We start from the raw sequence: 17,915 nt of genomic DNA, 5'->3' as shown, positions 1-17,915 counted from the left end.
TTGCACATTCTCCCCATGTCTGTGTGGGTTTCCTCTGGGTGCTCTAGTTTCCTCCCACTTTTTCCCCGGGTGCAACAGAGTTTTACAAGGGGACATAAATTTAAGGTGAAGGGTGGAAGGTATAGGGGAGATGTCAGGGGTGGGTTCTTTACCCAGAGAGTGGTGGGGGCATGGAATGCGCTGCCTGTGGGAGTGGTAGAGTCAGAATCTTTGGTGACCTTTAAGTGGATAGGTACATGGATGGGTGCTTAAGCTAGGACAAATGTTCGGCACAACATCGTGGGCCGAAGGGCCTGTTCTGTGCTGTATTGTTCTATGTTCTATCTATGTTCTATCTATCAGCATCAGGCAGCATTACAAAGTTTGCCACTAGACTTTCAATGCTGTTTGCCAGGCACTCCACTGTCAAATATTCTTGACATGCTTTGGAAATAAAATGTGGCTTCTGGTAGGTGGGTTATGCCTTTAACCTGACTCTGTGCCCAATCCCTGTGAGAATCAAATGGTTGAAAAATGCAACCAGCTCAAGATACCATGGATCTCCGTTTGTGTTCATGGGTTTGTACTGATGTGCATGAGGAGACCTCAGTGGTGGACTGTTTGCAGCAGGGCCCAGTAGAGACACAATGGGCTAAGTGCCCTCTCTTCCATGCTGCACCATTCACATCTGGTTTTAGACTGAGAGAGGGAGTGTCCCAATCTCCAGAATCTTCGATTTCTCTCTGACACTGACTCGATCGCAGGAGCAGTAAGGGAGTATCACTGAACCACTTTGGGAACTTGGCCCTGGTGATTTTTGATTGGGGCATTCACCTTATATTAGAGAGTGAGGTGCTGGAAAAGCACAGCAGGTCACAGCAGATTCTCCTGCTCCTTGGATGCTGCTTGACCCGCTGTGCTTTTCCAGCACCACACTCTCAACTGTGACCTCCAGCATCTGCAGTCCTCACTTTCTCCACATTCACCTTATGGTTAGTTTTGGCCTGCATTTGGGGACATCGTAGGGATCAGCAGACCCAAAGTGCAGTGGGCTAACCTTGTCCTGGGGGAACCTTCTTTCTCTCAGAAACATACTTGGTTCATAAAACATATCTCTTCGTATATTCATAGTTACAAATGCAATTCAAATCAGGACTGTAGTCTATCAAGGAAACAAAAACACTGGACTTTGACTCTGTCAACAGACTAATGACTATATTTACATGCATTTGAGGCACTAGGAGGGTCCGATAACTGGATAGACCCCCTTTTAACTTCAGCAGGAATCCCTCAGACGGTGGTCTTTCCCCACTGTACATTGGCAGCAGCTGCCCTAAACTTCAGTGCATCCCTCAGCACGTAGTCCTGGACCTTGGAATGTGCCAGACTGCCAACATTCAGTCCTGGTCAGCTCCTTGTTCTGGAAAAACAACAGATTTCAGGCAGACCAAAGAGCGTCTTTCACCAAGTTGATGTTCCTCCAGACGATATGTCCTTCCAGTCTCATCCCCTATCTCTACCCCCCCCAACCCTCTCTCTCTTTCTCTTTGTCCCCCCCCCGACCCGCTGCTTCAGTGATCCTGACTACATTGTGTTTCCTACATGACAACAGCAATTATAGTTCTCAAAGTACTTCACTGGCTATAGAACATGTTGGAACATCCTGAGGTTATATATAAATGAAATTCTTTTTTTTCAGAAAACATTGTCACTACATACAGGTGATTGGTTTAATCTTTCTACCTGAACTGTTTGAGCTTTCAGTAGAATGGACAGCTAACTTAGAGATGAATCTTGTTCTGATATTGTCCATGTCTGTGAATGAATATCATGCACCCATCATTGACTCATGGTTGGGGCAATTTGTTGCTTTACTTCTGTCCTGACCAATCCAGCTGTGACACATGGCACAGAAAGAGACACTACCATAAGACTAGACCCCCTTCTCTCTCTCTCACCAAGCAAGCCATGCATTTTGTTCGACAGATGCACCTTTATGGTGGTTTCCAAACTAGGTGTTCACTGGCTTGTCTCACTGATAATAGCACTTTGTGTGAATGGCATCTTTTGTGAAGAAACATATCCCAATTTCTTTCACAGAGAAACACACTCTGTAAATAAATGGGCTCCCACTTAAGATGGAGATGAAGAGGAGTCTCTCTTGTGTTGGTTCATGTTTGCGATTTCCTTCCCCAGGCAACACTGGAGGTTGGGTCATTGAGTGAGACAGACTTTTGATGAATTAAGGCTATGAAGGGGAAGGCTGGAAAGGGAACTCAAGGCCAGATCAGTCATGTGACCTTATTGAATGGTGCAACAAGCTCCTATCAATCCCTTTTAAGTTTCATTTGTTAAAATAGACTTTTTTCACCAAAAACCTCTGAAACCATTTTACGAAACAGTGGAAATAGGAGCTGGAGTAGGCCATTCGGCCCTTCGAGCCTGCACCACTATTCAATATGATCATGGCTGATCATCTAACTCAGTCCCCTGTTCCCTGTTTTTATCCATACCAATGGATCCCTTTAGCCTGAAGAACTTCATCCATCCTCTTCTCCATTCAATGTTTGACCTCAACCACTTCCTGCTGAATGAACTCAACAGGCTCACCACTCTCTGGGTGAAGAAATTTCTCCTCATCTCAGTCCTAAATGGACCTCCCCATATGATTAGACTGTGACCCCTGGTTCTGGACTCCCCAGTCTTCGAGAACACCCTTCCCCATGTTTATCTTGTCTATTCCTGTTAGAATTTTACAGGTTCTTTGAGATCCCCCACCTCCCCCTACAGACCCTTCTAAACTCCAATGAACGTTGTCCTAACTAATCCAGTCTCTATTTGTACATCAATGCCTCCATTCCAGGAATCAGTCTGGTCAGCCTTCATTGCACATCCTCCATCGCCAGTACTTCCTTCCCCAGGTAAGGAGACCAAAACTGCACACAGTACTCCAGGTGTGGTCTTACTGAGAACCTGTATAATTGCAGCGAGACATCCCTGCTCCAGTATTGGAAACCTCTCGCTATGAAGACCAATAGACAAACAATTTGCCTTTGTCACTGCCTGCTGCACCTGTATGCTTAGTTGCAGTGACTGGTTTACAAGAACACTCAGGTGTCGTTGCACGTCCCCCTTTCCCAATCCATCACCATTCAGATCATAACCTGTCTTCCTGTTTTTTCGCTACAAAGTGGTTAACCTCACACTTAACCACAATATACCTCATCTGGTGTGCATTTGACCACACACCCACATTGTGCAAATTACACATTAAAGCATGAAAACTGAAAGAACTGCTGGAAATCAGAAACAAAAGCACTTCCACAAATGCTGCCAGACCTGCTGAGCTTCTCCAGCACAATTTCTATTATTGTTTCACACGACAGCATCTCTGCATCCTCCGTAAAGTCTTGCAGAGGACAATACTGTTCTCCCTTTGTAGAGATTGTATAGTCTATTGAAACGGAAGGTTACTACCGTCTTTCAAGTTCATTAATCTTTAGGACCTGTCTCCCACATTTAGAAAAGAAGATTGACCATGCGACAAAAACAAAACCATGCGGATGCTGAAACTAAAAACAGAAAGAGCTGGAGAGACTGAGCAGGGAGAGAGAAACAGAGTTAGCATTTCGAGTCGGGTATGACTATCTCAGAACAAAAGAAATAGAATTAATAGTTTTGGAGTGGTGACTTTTAATCGGGCATTCTGTTTTAGAAATCAACTTTCAAACCTCAGTGTGCTCGAGATTTTGGCTTGTGGGTTTCTGTTAGTATTAGACAGAAGAAAGCAGAACCCTGGGCTCTTGAGAACATCACAATCGGGTGAAAGAAACTTTACTGATAAAATATCAAGCGAAAATTGTGATCTTTGAGAGCAGTTTAGACGAGGTTTGCAGGACAGGCATCTGACCTGGGATCTTCTGCTGAGCACTGTTCACTCAAGTTGATGGAACAACAGTAAGTGCCCCCAAGGGACGTGGACAACATTCCATCCTTGAAACTGAGCTGATGGTCCATGACCTCATTTCCAATCTCAGGCGTTCCTTGTGCAGACGTTTGCTATGTCAGCACAGTGTGTAAGTTTAAAAATAGAATAATTAAGTCAACCATACTTTGGGATGTGCAGGTGATTAGATAAGGTGCTCTGACATTGTGCATTAAACTTGTCCTTCTTCACCTGGTGTCAAAAATGAGGGAATTGTTTCTTCATGTTTCACTGTCCAGTGCTCAAACAACATGGCTTCTTTGTAACATGCCCCACAGCTGAGGCAGTACTATCCAGAACTCCATCCGAGCAACAGACAAGGTTCAAACTTATCTGTGGTTATTCAGCTCCTTGGTGTTTGTGTGATCTGCCAGTGACAGCACTCCCAAATAATTCATTCCACGTGAAGTTCTTTGAGATGTGAATGAGAGATGCACAACCTAAATACTAGTCTATATCCTTCCCCCTTTGAACTGCTCAACGTAATCCCTTCATGAATTTGGCCTTCCCTACATTTATAATCTTCTCTTCCTTTTCAGGCATCCAACTCTGCCCTCATGACCATTTAGAATTTTCCATGTCCCTTCCCTCCTTTCGGATTTTCCTGAAAGCTTCCTTCTTTGGCCAAGTTTATAGTTGCTTGGCCTGTTATCTCATGGTATGGCCAAGTGTCAAATTCATTTTAGATAAAAATGCTATGATAAACTGGCTTAAGGATATTTTTACCGTGTAAAAATACATGAAAAATAAACACAAATAGTTTTTCTTTTAATTGGCAACTGCCCACAAAATGCATCATGGATTTCACACAGTTTACAAAAGGCCCAAGTATACTTACCAAAGAGGAAAAGAAAAGACAATTTCTGTCCAACATCAGAAGTCAAGTCCACCCATTGTCACCTGCATCCCAACATTGTCTATTGTATAGAATCCCTACAGCAGTGAAGCAGGCTATTCATCCCATTGAGCCTTTGACAACCCTCCAAAGACCTTCCCACCCAATCCCTATAAACCCTGCATTTCCCATGGTTAACCTACACATTGCTGGTCACTGAGATAGCATGGCCAATCCACCCTAACCTGCACATCTTTGGATTGTGGGAGGAAACTGGAGCACCCGGAGGCAACCCATGCAGACACAGGGAGAATGTGCAAACTCCACACAGAGAGTCACCCGAGGCTGGAATCGAACCTGGGTCCCTGGCGCTGTGAGGCAGCAGTGCTAACCACTGAGGCCCAATGCTGCCCTAATCTTGTTTCTCAAAAACTCTGGCAAGGCCTGCCTTGCATGTGCAGCTCCAATGTATTTCCACTGGTAGCAAAAGACCCAAACATCTGCCTCTATTTTAAGAATATGAATCATTTTTATTTGCTGTTCCTGAGCCAATCACCTTGTGCTTCGGATGTTTTCAAGGCTAAGGTTGTAGAAATCACAACATGAGTTATTCTCTGCCGATATTTTTTTTCCAGAGGTTGATTTTCAAATTGAAGGCACCATTTCAGGAAAAAAAAATCTAATTATTTCCTACGTGGAACATAGAACATTACAGCACAGTACAGACCCTTCGGCCCTCAATGTTGCGCCACCCTGTGAAACCAATCTGAAACCCATCTAACCTACACTATTCCATTCTCGTCCATATGCCTATCCAATGACCATTTCAATTCCCATAAAGTTGGTGAATCCACAACTGTTGCAGGCAGTGCAACTACTCTCTGAGTAAAGAAACTACCTCTGACATCTGTCCTATATCTATCATCCCTCAATTTAAAGCTATGCCCCCTTGTGCTGTCCATCACGATCCTAGGAAAAAAGCTCTCCCTGTCCACCCTATCTAACCCTATGATTATCTTCTATGTCTCAATTAAGTCACCTCTCAACCTTCTTCTCTCTAACAAAAACAGCCTCAAGTCCCTCAGTGTGATTGTTAATCATTGGCTGTGTATCAGTTTTTAAAATAATTTAAAATGCTTGTATTTCCTTCTCTTAAGTATTCAGTCCAAAATGGTTTCAAAGCTTAATGGAATAGCCAGCAATCAGGAAAAATGAACATTGTCATATTTTAGCCAAGACTACAGATGATGGTGATCGAAAAAAACAGGAAGTCCCAGAGAAACTCGGCAAGTCTGGCAGCTTCTTTCGAGAGAGAAACGGAGTCAATGTTTCCAAAATTCTGTGAATGAATTGTTTGAAAAAAGTCCAGTATGACTCTGAGCAGTTAGACCAGACGTAAAACAAAATCAGAAATTGCTGGAAAATCTCAGCAGGTCTGTGGAGAGAAGTCAGAGTTAACATTCAAGGTCCAGTGACCCTTCTTCAGAACTATCTCCCCAGACTGTGACCCCATCGTGGCACAAAAGGCTATTGTGTCCAAAACTGTCACCAATCTCATTTCATCTGGGGATCTCACCCCCTCCATCTCCTCCCACTGTCTCCACACTCGTCCCCCAACCCTATATTGCCTGCATCTACCACCTTCCCCAAAAACAAGCACTTCTGAAGAAGAATCTCTGGACCCACAATGTTAATTCTGATTTCTCTCTACAGATGCTGCCTGACTTGTTGAGTTTTTCCAACTATTTCTGATTTTGCGTCTGATTTCCAACATCCACAGTTCTTTGGTTTTTTTTCGTCTATTAGACCGGAAGCATTAACTAACAACGCTTGCAGTTCCTCAATCCTACACTTCTACGCTTCTATCTCTTTCCCAACAAAAATGTAGCTCCAAGGGCGGGTCACTCTGATTTGTCTCCATAGATGCTGCCAGACCTGCTGAGCTTTTCTGGCAATTTCTGATTTTACTTCGAAACATTAACTGTTTCAGTCTCTGCAGATATTGCCAGACCCACTGAGCTTTTCTGGCAATTTCTGTTTTGATTTTGAAACATTAACTGTTTCAGTCTCTGCAGATATTGCCAGACCAGCTGGATTTTGTCCTGCGCTCGCTGGCTTGTGTTTCAGATTTTAAGCTGAATCACTATATTTTCAAAAACCCATCACCTATTGCTGAGTGAACATGAGACATGGGTGGATTGGTGTAGGGTTGGGGGACAACGAGCATGGAGGCAGTAGTGGAGGAGATCCCCAGATGAAATGAGATTAGCGACTGTTTTGGACACAGTAGCCTGGTGTGCCACCATTGGGTCATGATCTGGGGGAGATAGTTCTGAAGAAGCGTCACTGGACCCTGCACAAGGGGAGATAGGCCCCACATAAGAGAACTGAGCAACAGCCAACGTTTTGTTTTTGGACACAAAGCTGGTTGTGCACACGGACAGGGAGGAGGGACATTCCCAATCAGGAATCAGCATAAAAGGCAGAATGCTTTTAGCTTAGGGCCTCCTGAAGAGAGGAGGCTGGCTTCCCGCAACAAGACTCACTTGCTGACCACTCACCAAGCAATGAGTGAAAGGGCATTGTCAAGAAGAGAAGTGAGCACTCCCATCCTTCTTCGAAGTCAGCGCTAGTATGTTTGGGTGGGTGTTCATCCAAGAGTATTAACTCCGTGTGAAGTGGCTCCCTTGCTATCCCAGCAGGCTTTGAGAACAATGGGGTAGCATCCCTCCAAAGTCAGTGCAAAGTCAGTGCAATGCCCCCACGATCCGAGACATGTCAAAGTTCAGTCGTCCATTTTGTAATCGCTCTCATGTAGACTGGCCTTTTTTTTCTCTCTCTCTTTTTCCGGCGTGTTTTTTTTTGCTCACCAGCCTATTTGGCCTATTCACAGAGTCGTATTAGAAGGATGTGGAATGACACTGTGCGAAAACAATCAGAATCTTCCTTTATCTCAGGTGAAATCAACAGCACTTCAACACTTAACCAAGGTTAGTTCCTGGGGTAGGGGGGAAAAGAAACATATTGACAAAAACAAAAAGAAAAAAAGAAATGTCTTTCGGGTGGGGGATGGTGTACGTGCGTGTCCTGGTGTGGCTTTTCTGTGATGTCACTCTGTAAGAGGCAAACCCACAGATCTAGTGCAGCCGAAAAGAAAGATTCACGTCCGACCTTTTCTTGAACAATTCCAGTAACTCTTTTGCTCTCCCAATGCCACCGATCCCCCCCCCCCCGCCCTTCCCTCCTCACTTCAATCCAGAGCCATGATACATACGTTGTTTTAGCTAGACTGAATCAAAATTGATCATTTTTGGCTCTTCAGAGAACTCAGTGAGTTTATCCAGTTACCAACAGAGCCTCCCCCCACCCCCTGTAGATCAGGAAAATCCGAGGCTCCTGCGTTGAATTGGCTGGACAAAATGGGTCGAATGGCTCCCTTCTATGCTGTATCGTATCTGGGGAAATGTCAGTGAGAGATGGTGAGGGAGGAAGGAGGAGTGAGTTAGTAGATGAATTCCAAGAAGTGACGTCTTTACCCAAAGACTGGTGGGAGTGCGGAGCTGGCCCCTACAGGGGTTGGGGAGGGGGAGTGGGGGATTGAAGCAAGGAGCATGGATGGGAGAGGCTGGGCTAGGAAATAAAGGAGGGAATAGAGAATAATTATTGATTAAGAAGAGGAAAGACAGGAGGACACTGAAGTGGAACAGAAACACTGGTGTAGGGCCAGTGGGCTGAATGGCCTGTTTCAGTACCATATATCCTATGTTATCCTATGAGTTCCCAGTTTTGCACACCAGTTTCAGCAGTCAGAGTGGATCATACACAGAAAACGGATTATGACTGAAATTCAATTATTTTTAAATTCCTCCATGGGATGAAAGCACTGACTCGATCAGCATTTATTGCTCATGCCTCATTGCCCAGAGGGCAGTTAAGAGACAACCACATTGTTGTGGATTTTGTTGTACATGTAGGCCAGACTGGGCCAGATTGGCAGATTCCTTCCCTAAAGTTCATTATTGAACCAGATGGGTTTTTCCAACAATGGATTCACGGCCCTCATTAGATTCTTAATTTGAGATTTAACTGAGTTCAACTTATACCATCTGCTGTGGCAGGATTCTAACCTGGGTCCCCAGAACATTACCTGGGCCTTTGGATTCACAGAGTCAAAAAAGTGTGGTGCTGGAAACGCACAGCAGGTCAGGCAACATCCGAGGATCAGGAGAGTCGATGTTTCTGACATAAACCCCTCATCAGGAAAGGCATATGCCTGAAACATCGACTCTCCTGCTCCTCGGATGCTGTCTGACCAGCACCACCCTTTTCGACTCTGACTCTCCAGCACCTGCAGTCCTCACTCTCTCCTATCTCTGGATTAACAGTCTGGCGATAATACCACTAGGTCATTGCCTCCCCATCATTGCAAGGAGGAATATGCATCCCACGGTAAGGAGTGAAAGCACAGAGGGAACACTTTATTCTATGAGCTTTGGAATTAGATCTTGGGGTTTTTGTGCACATATGATTGAGGGTGGAAAGAGCAGTCAATAAAGCATACAGTGTCCCCAGCTTTGTTAATAGTGTCATTGAGTACAAGAGCAAGGGGGTGCTGCTGAACTTGTGAGACCTCACCTGAAGGATTGTATACGGTTCTGGGTGACTCATTACAGGAAAGATGCAAATGTATTGGAGAGAGTGCAGAAGCGATTTAACCAGAATGATTCCAGCTATGAGGAACTTGCAATAAGACAGTGGATTAAAGACGTTGAGACTGCTGTCCCTGGAGAGAATAGGCTGAGAGAAGGTTTGACTCCCAAGATTTTCAAAATCATGAATGAACTGGACTGGACAGAGCAGATAGGGAGCAACTGTTCCCATTTGTAACAGATAAACAAATGAGAGGGTGCAGAATGAGAAGTGATGTGCAGCAGGAGCAAGAGTGATATGAGGAAAATGTTTACACGCAGTGAGTAGTTAGAGTGTGGAGTGTAATGCCTGGAAATGTGGTGGAGGCAGGCTCAGCTGAGGCATTCGAGAGGGAATTGGATTTCTTTTGCGATAGTAATGGTGTGTAGGGATATGGCAGGAGATAACAGAGCGTGTGCAGCCATTTTGGGCTGAATGGTCTCTTTCTGCACTGGGACATTCTGGAGGGTAATGCTTGTTCCTCTGGCCTTTTCTCCCCCACCCACCATCACACCACCCCCTCCATCCCTCCCTTGTCCACACCCACCCATGCACAGCGAGGATTGCCTGGCTGTCGTGAAGGCTGTGATTAGAAATCTGTGTCCATGAAACAAAAAGCCCAGGGATTCCTCCTTAGTAGATAACCGGGTAGACCCTCTGGACCATCTCTGCCTTTGGAAAGCAAACAGAATGTTATGTTGGTCGTGGACAGAATCAAAAAGTACTGAGTTTATAGATTAGATTAGATTAGATTAGATTCCCTACAGTCCACACCGACCCTCCACAGAGCAACCCACCCAGACCCATTCCCCTACATTTACCCGTGGCTAATGCACCTAACACTATGGGCAATCTAGCGTGGCCAATTCACCTAACCTGCACATCTTTGGACTGTGGGAGGAAACCCACACAGACACAGGGAGAATGTGCAAACTTCACACAGATAGTTGCCTAAGGCAGGAATTGAACCCGAGTGCTTGGCGCTGTGAGGCAGCAGTGCTAACCACTGAGCCACCCATTATCTTTCAGTTTTACTGAGCATTGTAAGACAGCTGTGTACGGTCTTCATCTCTTTATTTATTGAAGAACGTAAGTGCAGTGGAAACGATTCAGAGACTACGAGAATAGTACCGAGAATGGGTGAGGAAGGGTAGGACAAGCTAGACTTGTAACTGCTGGAGTTTGGAAGATTAAGAGGTAACTTGGTTGAAACATATAAGATCTCGAAGGGTCTTGAAGAAGAAGTTGTGGAGTCGATGTTTCCTCTCCCTCTCGAACTGGAGGAATTAATTATAAAATCAAGGAAGTTATGTTAAAGTTGAACAACATACAGGTTCAGCTTTAACTGCAGCATTGTGGCCAAAGTAGGAATTTGGTGAAGGCTTTGGAGAGAGGATGCAGAGAGAAGATTTAGAAGAATGTTTCCAGGAATGGGGGATTATCTGGAGAAGCTAGGACTCTTCTCCTTTGAGCAGCGAAAGTTGATGGAGGTGCTCAAAATCCCGAGGGTTCTAGTCAGAATGGACAGAGAGGAACTGCTGATATGGACAGAGTCATCGATTGAAGGTAATGAAGGAAAGGAGCACAAGGTGATGTGAGAACACGGTTGTTATGCAGCGAGAGGTTAGGTTATGGATTACACTGACTGCCAGTGTGATGTAGAAGGGATTCAAGCAGCTGAAAGGAAGGCCCTTTTCTGGGCCTCAAGAAAGAGCCAGAGGAATGAGGCCATTCAAATAGTTCTTGTGGAGAGCCAGTATGGACGTGAAGGGTTGAATTGCCTCATTCCATGTTGCAGGCACTCTCTGTGTAATCCCCTTGCCCCACAGTTAGCAAATGTCATATGTGCCTTTGGGCAGCTGAGTCCCCGATCTCAAAAATTCTTCCCCTGAACCCCTCCATCTTCCCACCTTTACAAGTTCCCCCTGAAAAGCAAGCCATCAGTTTAAGCTTCTAACCAATCTTCTAATTTCTCCTCCTTTACTATCGTGTCATTTACTTCTTCTCCTGTCAAAGTGCCCTCAGACCACTGAAAATTGTTGACAGTGCAGAATCAATGCCAGCCAAACAGTTATACAGCACAGAAACAGACCCTTTGGTCCAACTAGTCCATGCTGACCATAATCCCAAACTAAACTAGTCCCACCTGCTTGCACTTGGTCCATGTCCCTCTAAACATTTCTTATTCATGTACTAATGTCTTCCAAATATTGTAACTATACCCACATCCACCACTTCCTCTGGAAGTTCATTCCACACACAAATTACTCTCTGCGTTAAAAAGTTGCCTCTCACATACTTTCTCCTCTCACCTGAAACATGTATGAAACTCCCCACTCCACCACCCTGGGGAAAAGACACCTGCTGTTCGCCTTATCTATGTCCCTCACGATTTTATAAACCTCCAGAATATCATCCCTAAACCTCCTACGCTCCAGTGAAAAAAGTCATAGCTTATCCAGCCCCTCCTTATAACTCAAACTTTCCATGCTTGGCATCATCCTGGTCAATCTTTTCGGAACCCCCTCTAGCTCGATAATACCCTTCCTGTCACAGGGTGACCAGAACTGGACACAGTACCCCAGGAGAGGCCTCACAACATCCTGTTTACTGCTTTCATGTTCGTCACCCCCTCTTTCACCCCTGCCTTGAAATCTTGATGTTCACTCCACATTCCCCCTTCCTTCAACTTTCGCCTCGTTGTTGGTATTTATTGGAAATCTCTGGGTGAAAGGACTGAGCTGCAAGCCCTTGTTGCAAAATGCATTAAATGAGTTAGCACTGAATAATCTTTATTCAAATAACAAAATATTTCATTAATGCCCTCATCAATCCTGTTGCAATGGCTAGGTTTTAGATAGTGATAATACTCCCATTGATGGCTAATTGATTAAAAGTAGAGTCCACATTGAACACAGCTGTGACTGGAGATAAATATAAGATGATCCTCACATGTTGATATGTCTTGACAATAATTTGAGTAGAGAAGACGTTTTCACATAATCGAAAAGCTCTTTACTGACTGAATTATCAGGCTTTGAAGCCACTTGAAGTGAAATATTTAGCAGGTGATTCATTATCTCAGTCCTAAATTAAAATGTGATCTTTTAAATGTTTAATTATCTTATTGCAGCTGTTTAGAAACAGGCAAGGTAACAGTAAAGTGCATAACTCAGAGATCTGTTAAAACAGCTGCATTTTTTCTTTAATGCACATAAGAGGGAAATATTCCTGTTTATGCGTTTTTTAAAAATTCTTTGTGAACAATTCGACTTGATGTACAGGACTTTTGGTCCACAAGTAGTGCTTGAGAGCCTTACTAGGCCACTTTAGGGAATAACCCGGGTGTTTTTTGTTCATTATTCTTTCATGGGATGTGTGCATCACTTGCGGGGACAGTAATTATTGCCCGTCCCTAATTGCTTGTTGAACTGAGTGGCTTCCAAGAGCCATTTCAGACGGCAATTTAGAGGTCAACCACATAGCTTTGAGTCTGAAGTCACAGTTAGGTAATAATGGCAGGATTTAGCAGCGATGTCTTGCTGCACTGGTATGGGGACTTTGTAAGACCAGTATTGTGTTGGTGTTTTGGTCTCCTTTTCTGAGGAAGGATGTTCTGACTATGGAAGGTTTCTCAGACTGATTCCTGGGATGGCAGAGCTGACGTACAAAGAGAAACTGGATTGGTTTGGATTATATTCGCTGGTGTTTAGAAGAATGAGGGGGTTCTCATCAAAACCTATAAAATTCTAACAGGGCTAGATACAAGAAGGATGCTCCCAATGACCGGGGAGTCCAAAACCAGGGGTCAGAGTCTAAGAATAGGTGGTGGGTCACTTAGAATCATACAGCATGGAGACAGAAATCTTCGTCCAACCAGTCCATCTTCCCAAACTAAACTGGTTTCACCTGCCTGCATTTGACCCATATCCCTCAAAACAACCTAAGATTGACATGGGGAGAAATTTCTTCATTTGGAGAGTTATGAGTCTGTGGAATTCTCTGCCATAGAAAGTGTTTGAGGCTAAACCATTGAATATTTTGGAATTAGTGTTTTCTATTCATTCACAGGATGTAGGTGTCCTTGGCAAAGCCAGTATTTATTGCCCATCCCTAATTGCCCAGAGGGCAGTTAAGCGTCAAACACATTGCTATGGGTCTAGAGTCATGTGTAGGCCAGACTGGGTAAGGATGGAAGATTTCCTTCCCTAAAGGGCATTAATGAATCCAGTTGGATTTTTCCCAACAATTAGTAATGGTTTCATAGTTATCATTAGGCCCTTAATTCTAGAATCTGTATTGAATTCAGATTCTACCATCTGCCAGGGTGGGACCCAAATCCCCAGAACATTGGGGGTGGCACGGTGGCACAGTGGTGGGGGCGGCACGGTGGCACAGTGGTTAGCACTGCTGCCTCACAGCGCCAGAGACCCGGGTTCAATTCCCGACTCAGGCGACTGACTGTGTGGAGTTTGCACGTTCTCCCCGTGTCTGCGTGGGTTTCCTCCGGGTGCTCCGGTTTCCTCCCACAGTCCAAAGATGTGCAGGTTAGGTGAATTGGCCATGCTAAATTGCCCTTAGTGTTAGGTAATAAGGGGTAAATGTAGGGGTATGGGTGGGTTGCGCTTCGGCGGGTCGGTGTGGACTTGTTGGGCCGAAGGGCCTGTTTCCACACTGTAAGTAATCTAATCTAATCTAATCTAAAAAAAATTAGCTGGGACTCCAGATTAATAGATCTAGCAAAATACCACTAGGCCATTGTCTGATCACTACTCCTTCAGGCTAAAGGGATCAAAGTTTATGGGGCGAAAGCCAGAACAGGGGACTGAGTAGAGTGATAAGGTGCAATCATATTGAATGGTGGAGCAGGCTTAAATAGCCCTTACCTGCTCCTATTTTCCATATATCTGTATTTAGATGCTGGATGATGACTTCCCTAACATAACCTTTCCATTAACTGTACTCTACAGTAGCGTTTTCCAAGCTTAACATTCCAGCATCTGCAGACCTCACTTTCTCTGAATTACAGTCTCTGAGTCATGCAGGAGTTCCTCTGGTCAATCACTGACCCAATGTGGAATGTTAGCTAAGGCTGAATTAAACTCGTCACTAGGGAGGTGAATAGCCCACTCTGACTGCTGTTTTGCCAGGGCACATGTTCCAGGGATGAGAGACTTCAGATACGGGGACTCTGATTCATGTAACTGTTGCCATGGTGAATGTACCAGTTAGTTGACAACTGACAATTAAGTGCCAAGCAATTGTTGAAAGAAGTGTCGAGAAACTGAAATTGTTCCCTTGGAGAAGCAAAGGGGATTTGACAGAAATATTCCTGAAAGGTCTTGATGGAGTAGACAGAGAACAACGAACTGTTTGATTTGTCAGAGGGTGGAGTTGCAGAGGACACCAGTATTGAAGTGACCCAAGGCCCCAAGTGAGGGAAATATATTGTTATTCAGTGAGTGGTTAGGATCTGGAATATAGTGCTTGAGAATGTGGTGGAGGCAGGTTCAACCATGACTTCCAGAAGGGAATTGGAGAAATGTGCAAAGAGAAAATATAATGGAGATGAGGAGGAATGTCTTCTCTCAGATATGGTGAATCAGTGGAATTCTTTACTGCAGAAGGCTGTTGAGGTTGGGTCATTAGGTGTACTCAAGGTGTGGAGATGCAAACAGGTGGCAAAGTCAAAAGTCACATGACACCAGGTCTAACAGAGAGGGGCTGCTGCCTCACAGCGCTATGGATCCAGATTCAATTCCAGCCTCAGGCGACTGTCTGTGTGGATTTTGCACATTCTCCCCATGTCTGCGTGGGTTTCCACTGGGTGCTCTGGTTTCCTCTCACTGTCCAAAGATGTGCAGGTCAGGTGGATTGGCCATGGGAAATCGCCCATAATGTCCAGGGATATGCAGGTTAGGTGTGTTAGCCATGGGAAATGTGGGTTTGCAGGGTTGGATTGGAGACTGAGGCTGGGTTTGGGTGCAATGCTCTTTGGAGGGTCAGTGCAGGCTTAACGGGCCAAATGGCTTTTTTCTGCACTGTAGGAATTCTGTGACTTAACCCAGTTGTGAGGTGACACGCTACCCAGTGAAAATGATCTGATCTGTGTCACTATTACCCCACAGCATGGCTTTGATGTTCCCAATTTCGGTGTATCAAGCGATCACGGTGACCAAAATGGCTGAATCCTTCTTGATGAAGATTGTTGATAAGGCCAATCATTGCGTGTGGGACTGTTCATATTCCAGGGTGTATACTAACCAGGGAAAGTCAGTTTGCAATAGACAGCAGTAGAGACCCCCTCTCCCCCCACCACTCCATTGTGTTCACTGATTTTTCAGTGAAGACTTCATGGGAAGGGGGTTTGCTTCATGCTCCATTTCAAAGGTAAATTTGAGCAGAAGATGGAAAGTTGTTTGCCCTTATGGAAGAGTCTGGAACCAGAGGCTATAATTTCATAATAATGGGACAGAGATGAGGAGGAATTAATTCTCTCAGCAGTCAGTGAAACTGTGGAATTATTTACTCCAGAGGACTGTTGAGGCAGGGGCATTCAGTATGTCCAGAGCTGAGAGAAACAGATGTTTAATCAGTTAAGGGAATCAAAGGTTATGGGGAAAAGGCAGGAAAGTGGAGATGAGGATTAGCAGATTAGCCATGATCTCATTGAATGGTGAACAGATTCAATGGGCTGAATGGCCTACTTCTGTTATTGGGTTTATGGTCCTAATAAGTAATGAAATTCTTACATGCAACAATGGATTCCAAGTACAACAAATAAATCATTTACATTTTGGGATTACATTCAGCCGAACACACAACAAGCTGCTGGATTGTCATACAAACCTCTAAGCACAGTGTCCAACACTAGTTCTGAGTCTGAGATTGGCCAGTATTTGCTGAATAACTCTGAGTGTTTCGAGAATTATGCTGACACCAAATTTAAGATTGTCCTTTGAGTTTGAATTGTGGTGCACTTACATACCCTGGGAGCTAGATAAATTACTTCATCAGTTAATAACCTTTCCAGATGGAAAAAAAACAGTCAAAGAGTGGGGTGCTGGAAAAGCACAACATGTCAGGCAGCATCTGAGGAGCAGGAGAATTGACATTTATGGCATCAGCTCTTCATCAGGACTGGAACATTTATGCCCAAAATGTTGACTCTCCTGCTCCTGAGATACTGCCTGATTTGCTGTGCTTTTCCAGCACCACACTCTTGGATTCTAATCTCCACCATCCGCAATTCTCACTTTCTCTGAGAAAAAAAGACATGTACACACAAACTCTACACAATAATTTAACTGAACAAAATAAGAGGCAGCTATTTGGTTCATTCCTCATGGCAGTTCCTTGACTGAAGGCGGACAACCTGCCTGATCTTAATTGAAACAAAGCTTGGCAGCTAACTGTCAGTTGTCATCAAACCGGTACATTCACTGGTGAACTGTCTCCACCAATGCACTGGTTAACTGGTCAGCACACACTTCTCAAGCATTGTCAGGAAAGACCCATCTGGTTCACTCATGTCCTCTAGAGAAGGAAATCTGCCTTCCTTACCTGGTCTGGCCTCCATGTGCCTCCAGACCTGCTTTTGACTCTTAGCTGCCCTCTGGGCAAAGAGGGATGGGCAGTTCACACCGTAAATGAATTTTGAGAGAAAGCTTTTTGATAATTGATGTAAAGCGAGACCAGTTTTGGCAAATCTTAGCAGGATTTATACACTTAATGGTAAGGTCCTAGGGAGTGTTGCTGAACAAAGAGACCTTGGAGTGCAGATTCATAGCTCCTTGAAAGTGGAGTCGCAGGTAGGTAGGATAGTGAAGAAGGCATTTGGTATGCTTTCCTTTATTGGTCAGAGTATTGAGTACAGGAGTTGGGAGGTCATGTTGTGGCTGTATAGGACATTGGTTAGGCCACTGTTGGAATATTGCGTGCAATTCTGATCTCTTTCCTATCGGAAAGATGTAGAATTTGAAAGGGTTCAGAAAAGATTTACAAGGATGTTGCCAGGCTTGGAGGATTTAAGATATAGGGAGAGGTTGAATAGGTTAGGGCTGTTTTCCCTGGAGCATCGGAGGCTGAGGGGTGACCTTATAGAGGTTTATAAAATCATGAGGGACATGGATAGGATAAATAGACAAAGTCTTTTCCCTAGGGTCGTGGTGTCCAGAACCAGAGCGCATAGGTTTAGGGTGCGAGGGGAAAGATATAAAAGAGACCTAAGGGGTGGTATGCGTATGGAATGAGCTGCCATAGGAAATGGTGGAGGCTAGTACAATTGCAACATTTAAAAGGCATATGAATAGGAAGGGTTTAGAAGGATATGGGCCGGGTGCTGGCAGGTGGGACTAGATAGGGTTGTGATATCTGGTCGGCATGGACGGGTTGGACCGAAGGGTGTGTTTCCATGCTCGATGACTC

At 44.6% G+C, this 17,915-nt stretch overlaps 1 protein-coding gene across 31 annotated transcripts in view; it reads left to right on the top strand.

Moving 5' to 3' along the window:
- The window catches only part of adgrl2a (adhesion G protein-coupled receptor L2a), a 485,081-nt gene that overhangs the window by 457,564 nt on the left and 9,602 nt on the right, over window positions 1-17,915 (top strand). For all 31 annotated transcript variants that reach the window (XM_043698637.1, XM_043698647.1, XM_043698657.1 and 28 more), the window contains one exon: window positions 7,693-7,789. In XM_043698637.1, the coding sequence (XP_043554572.1) occupies window positions 7,693-7,789 (97 nt within the window). The remainder of the gene's footprint in view (window positions 1-7,692; window positions 7,790-17,915) is intronic.

This window comes from Chiloscyllium plagiosum, chromosome 11 (assembly GCF_004010195.1).
Source record: "Chiloscyllium plagiosum isolate BGI_BamShark_2017 chromosome 11, ASM401019v2, whole genome shotgun sequence".
In the NCBI taxonomy this organism is placed as follows: Eukaryota; Metazoa; Chordata; class Chondrichthyes; order Orectolobiformes; family Hemiscylliidae; genus Chiloscyllium; species Chiloscyllium plagiosum.
The sequence above is the reverse complement of the archived record's forward strand: the minus strand, read 5'-3'. Positions and strand labels throughout refer to the sequence as shown.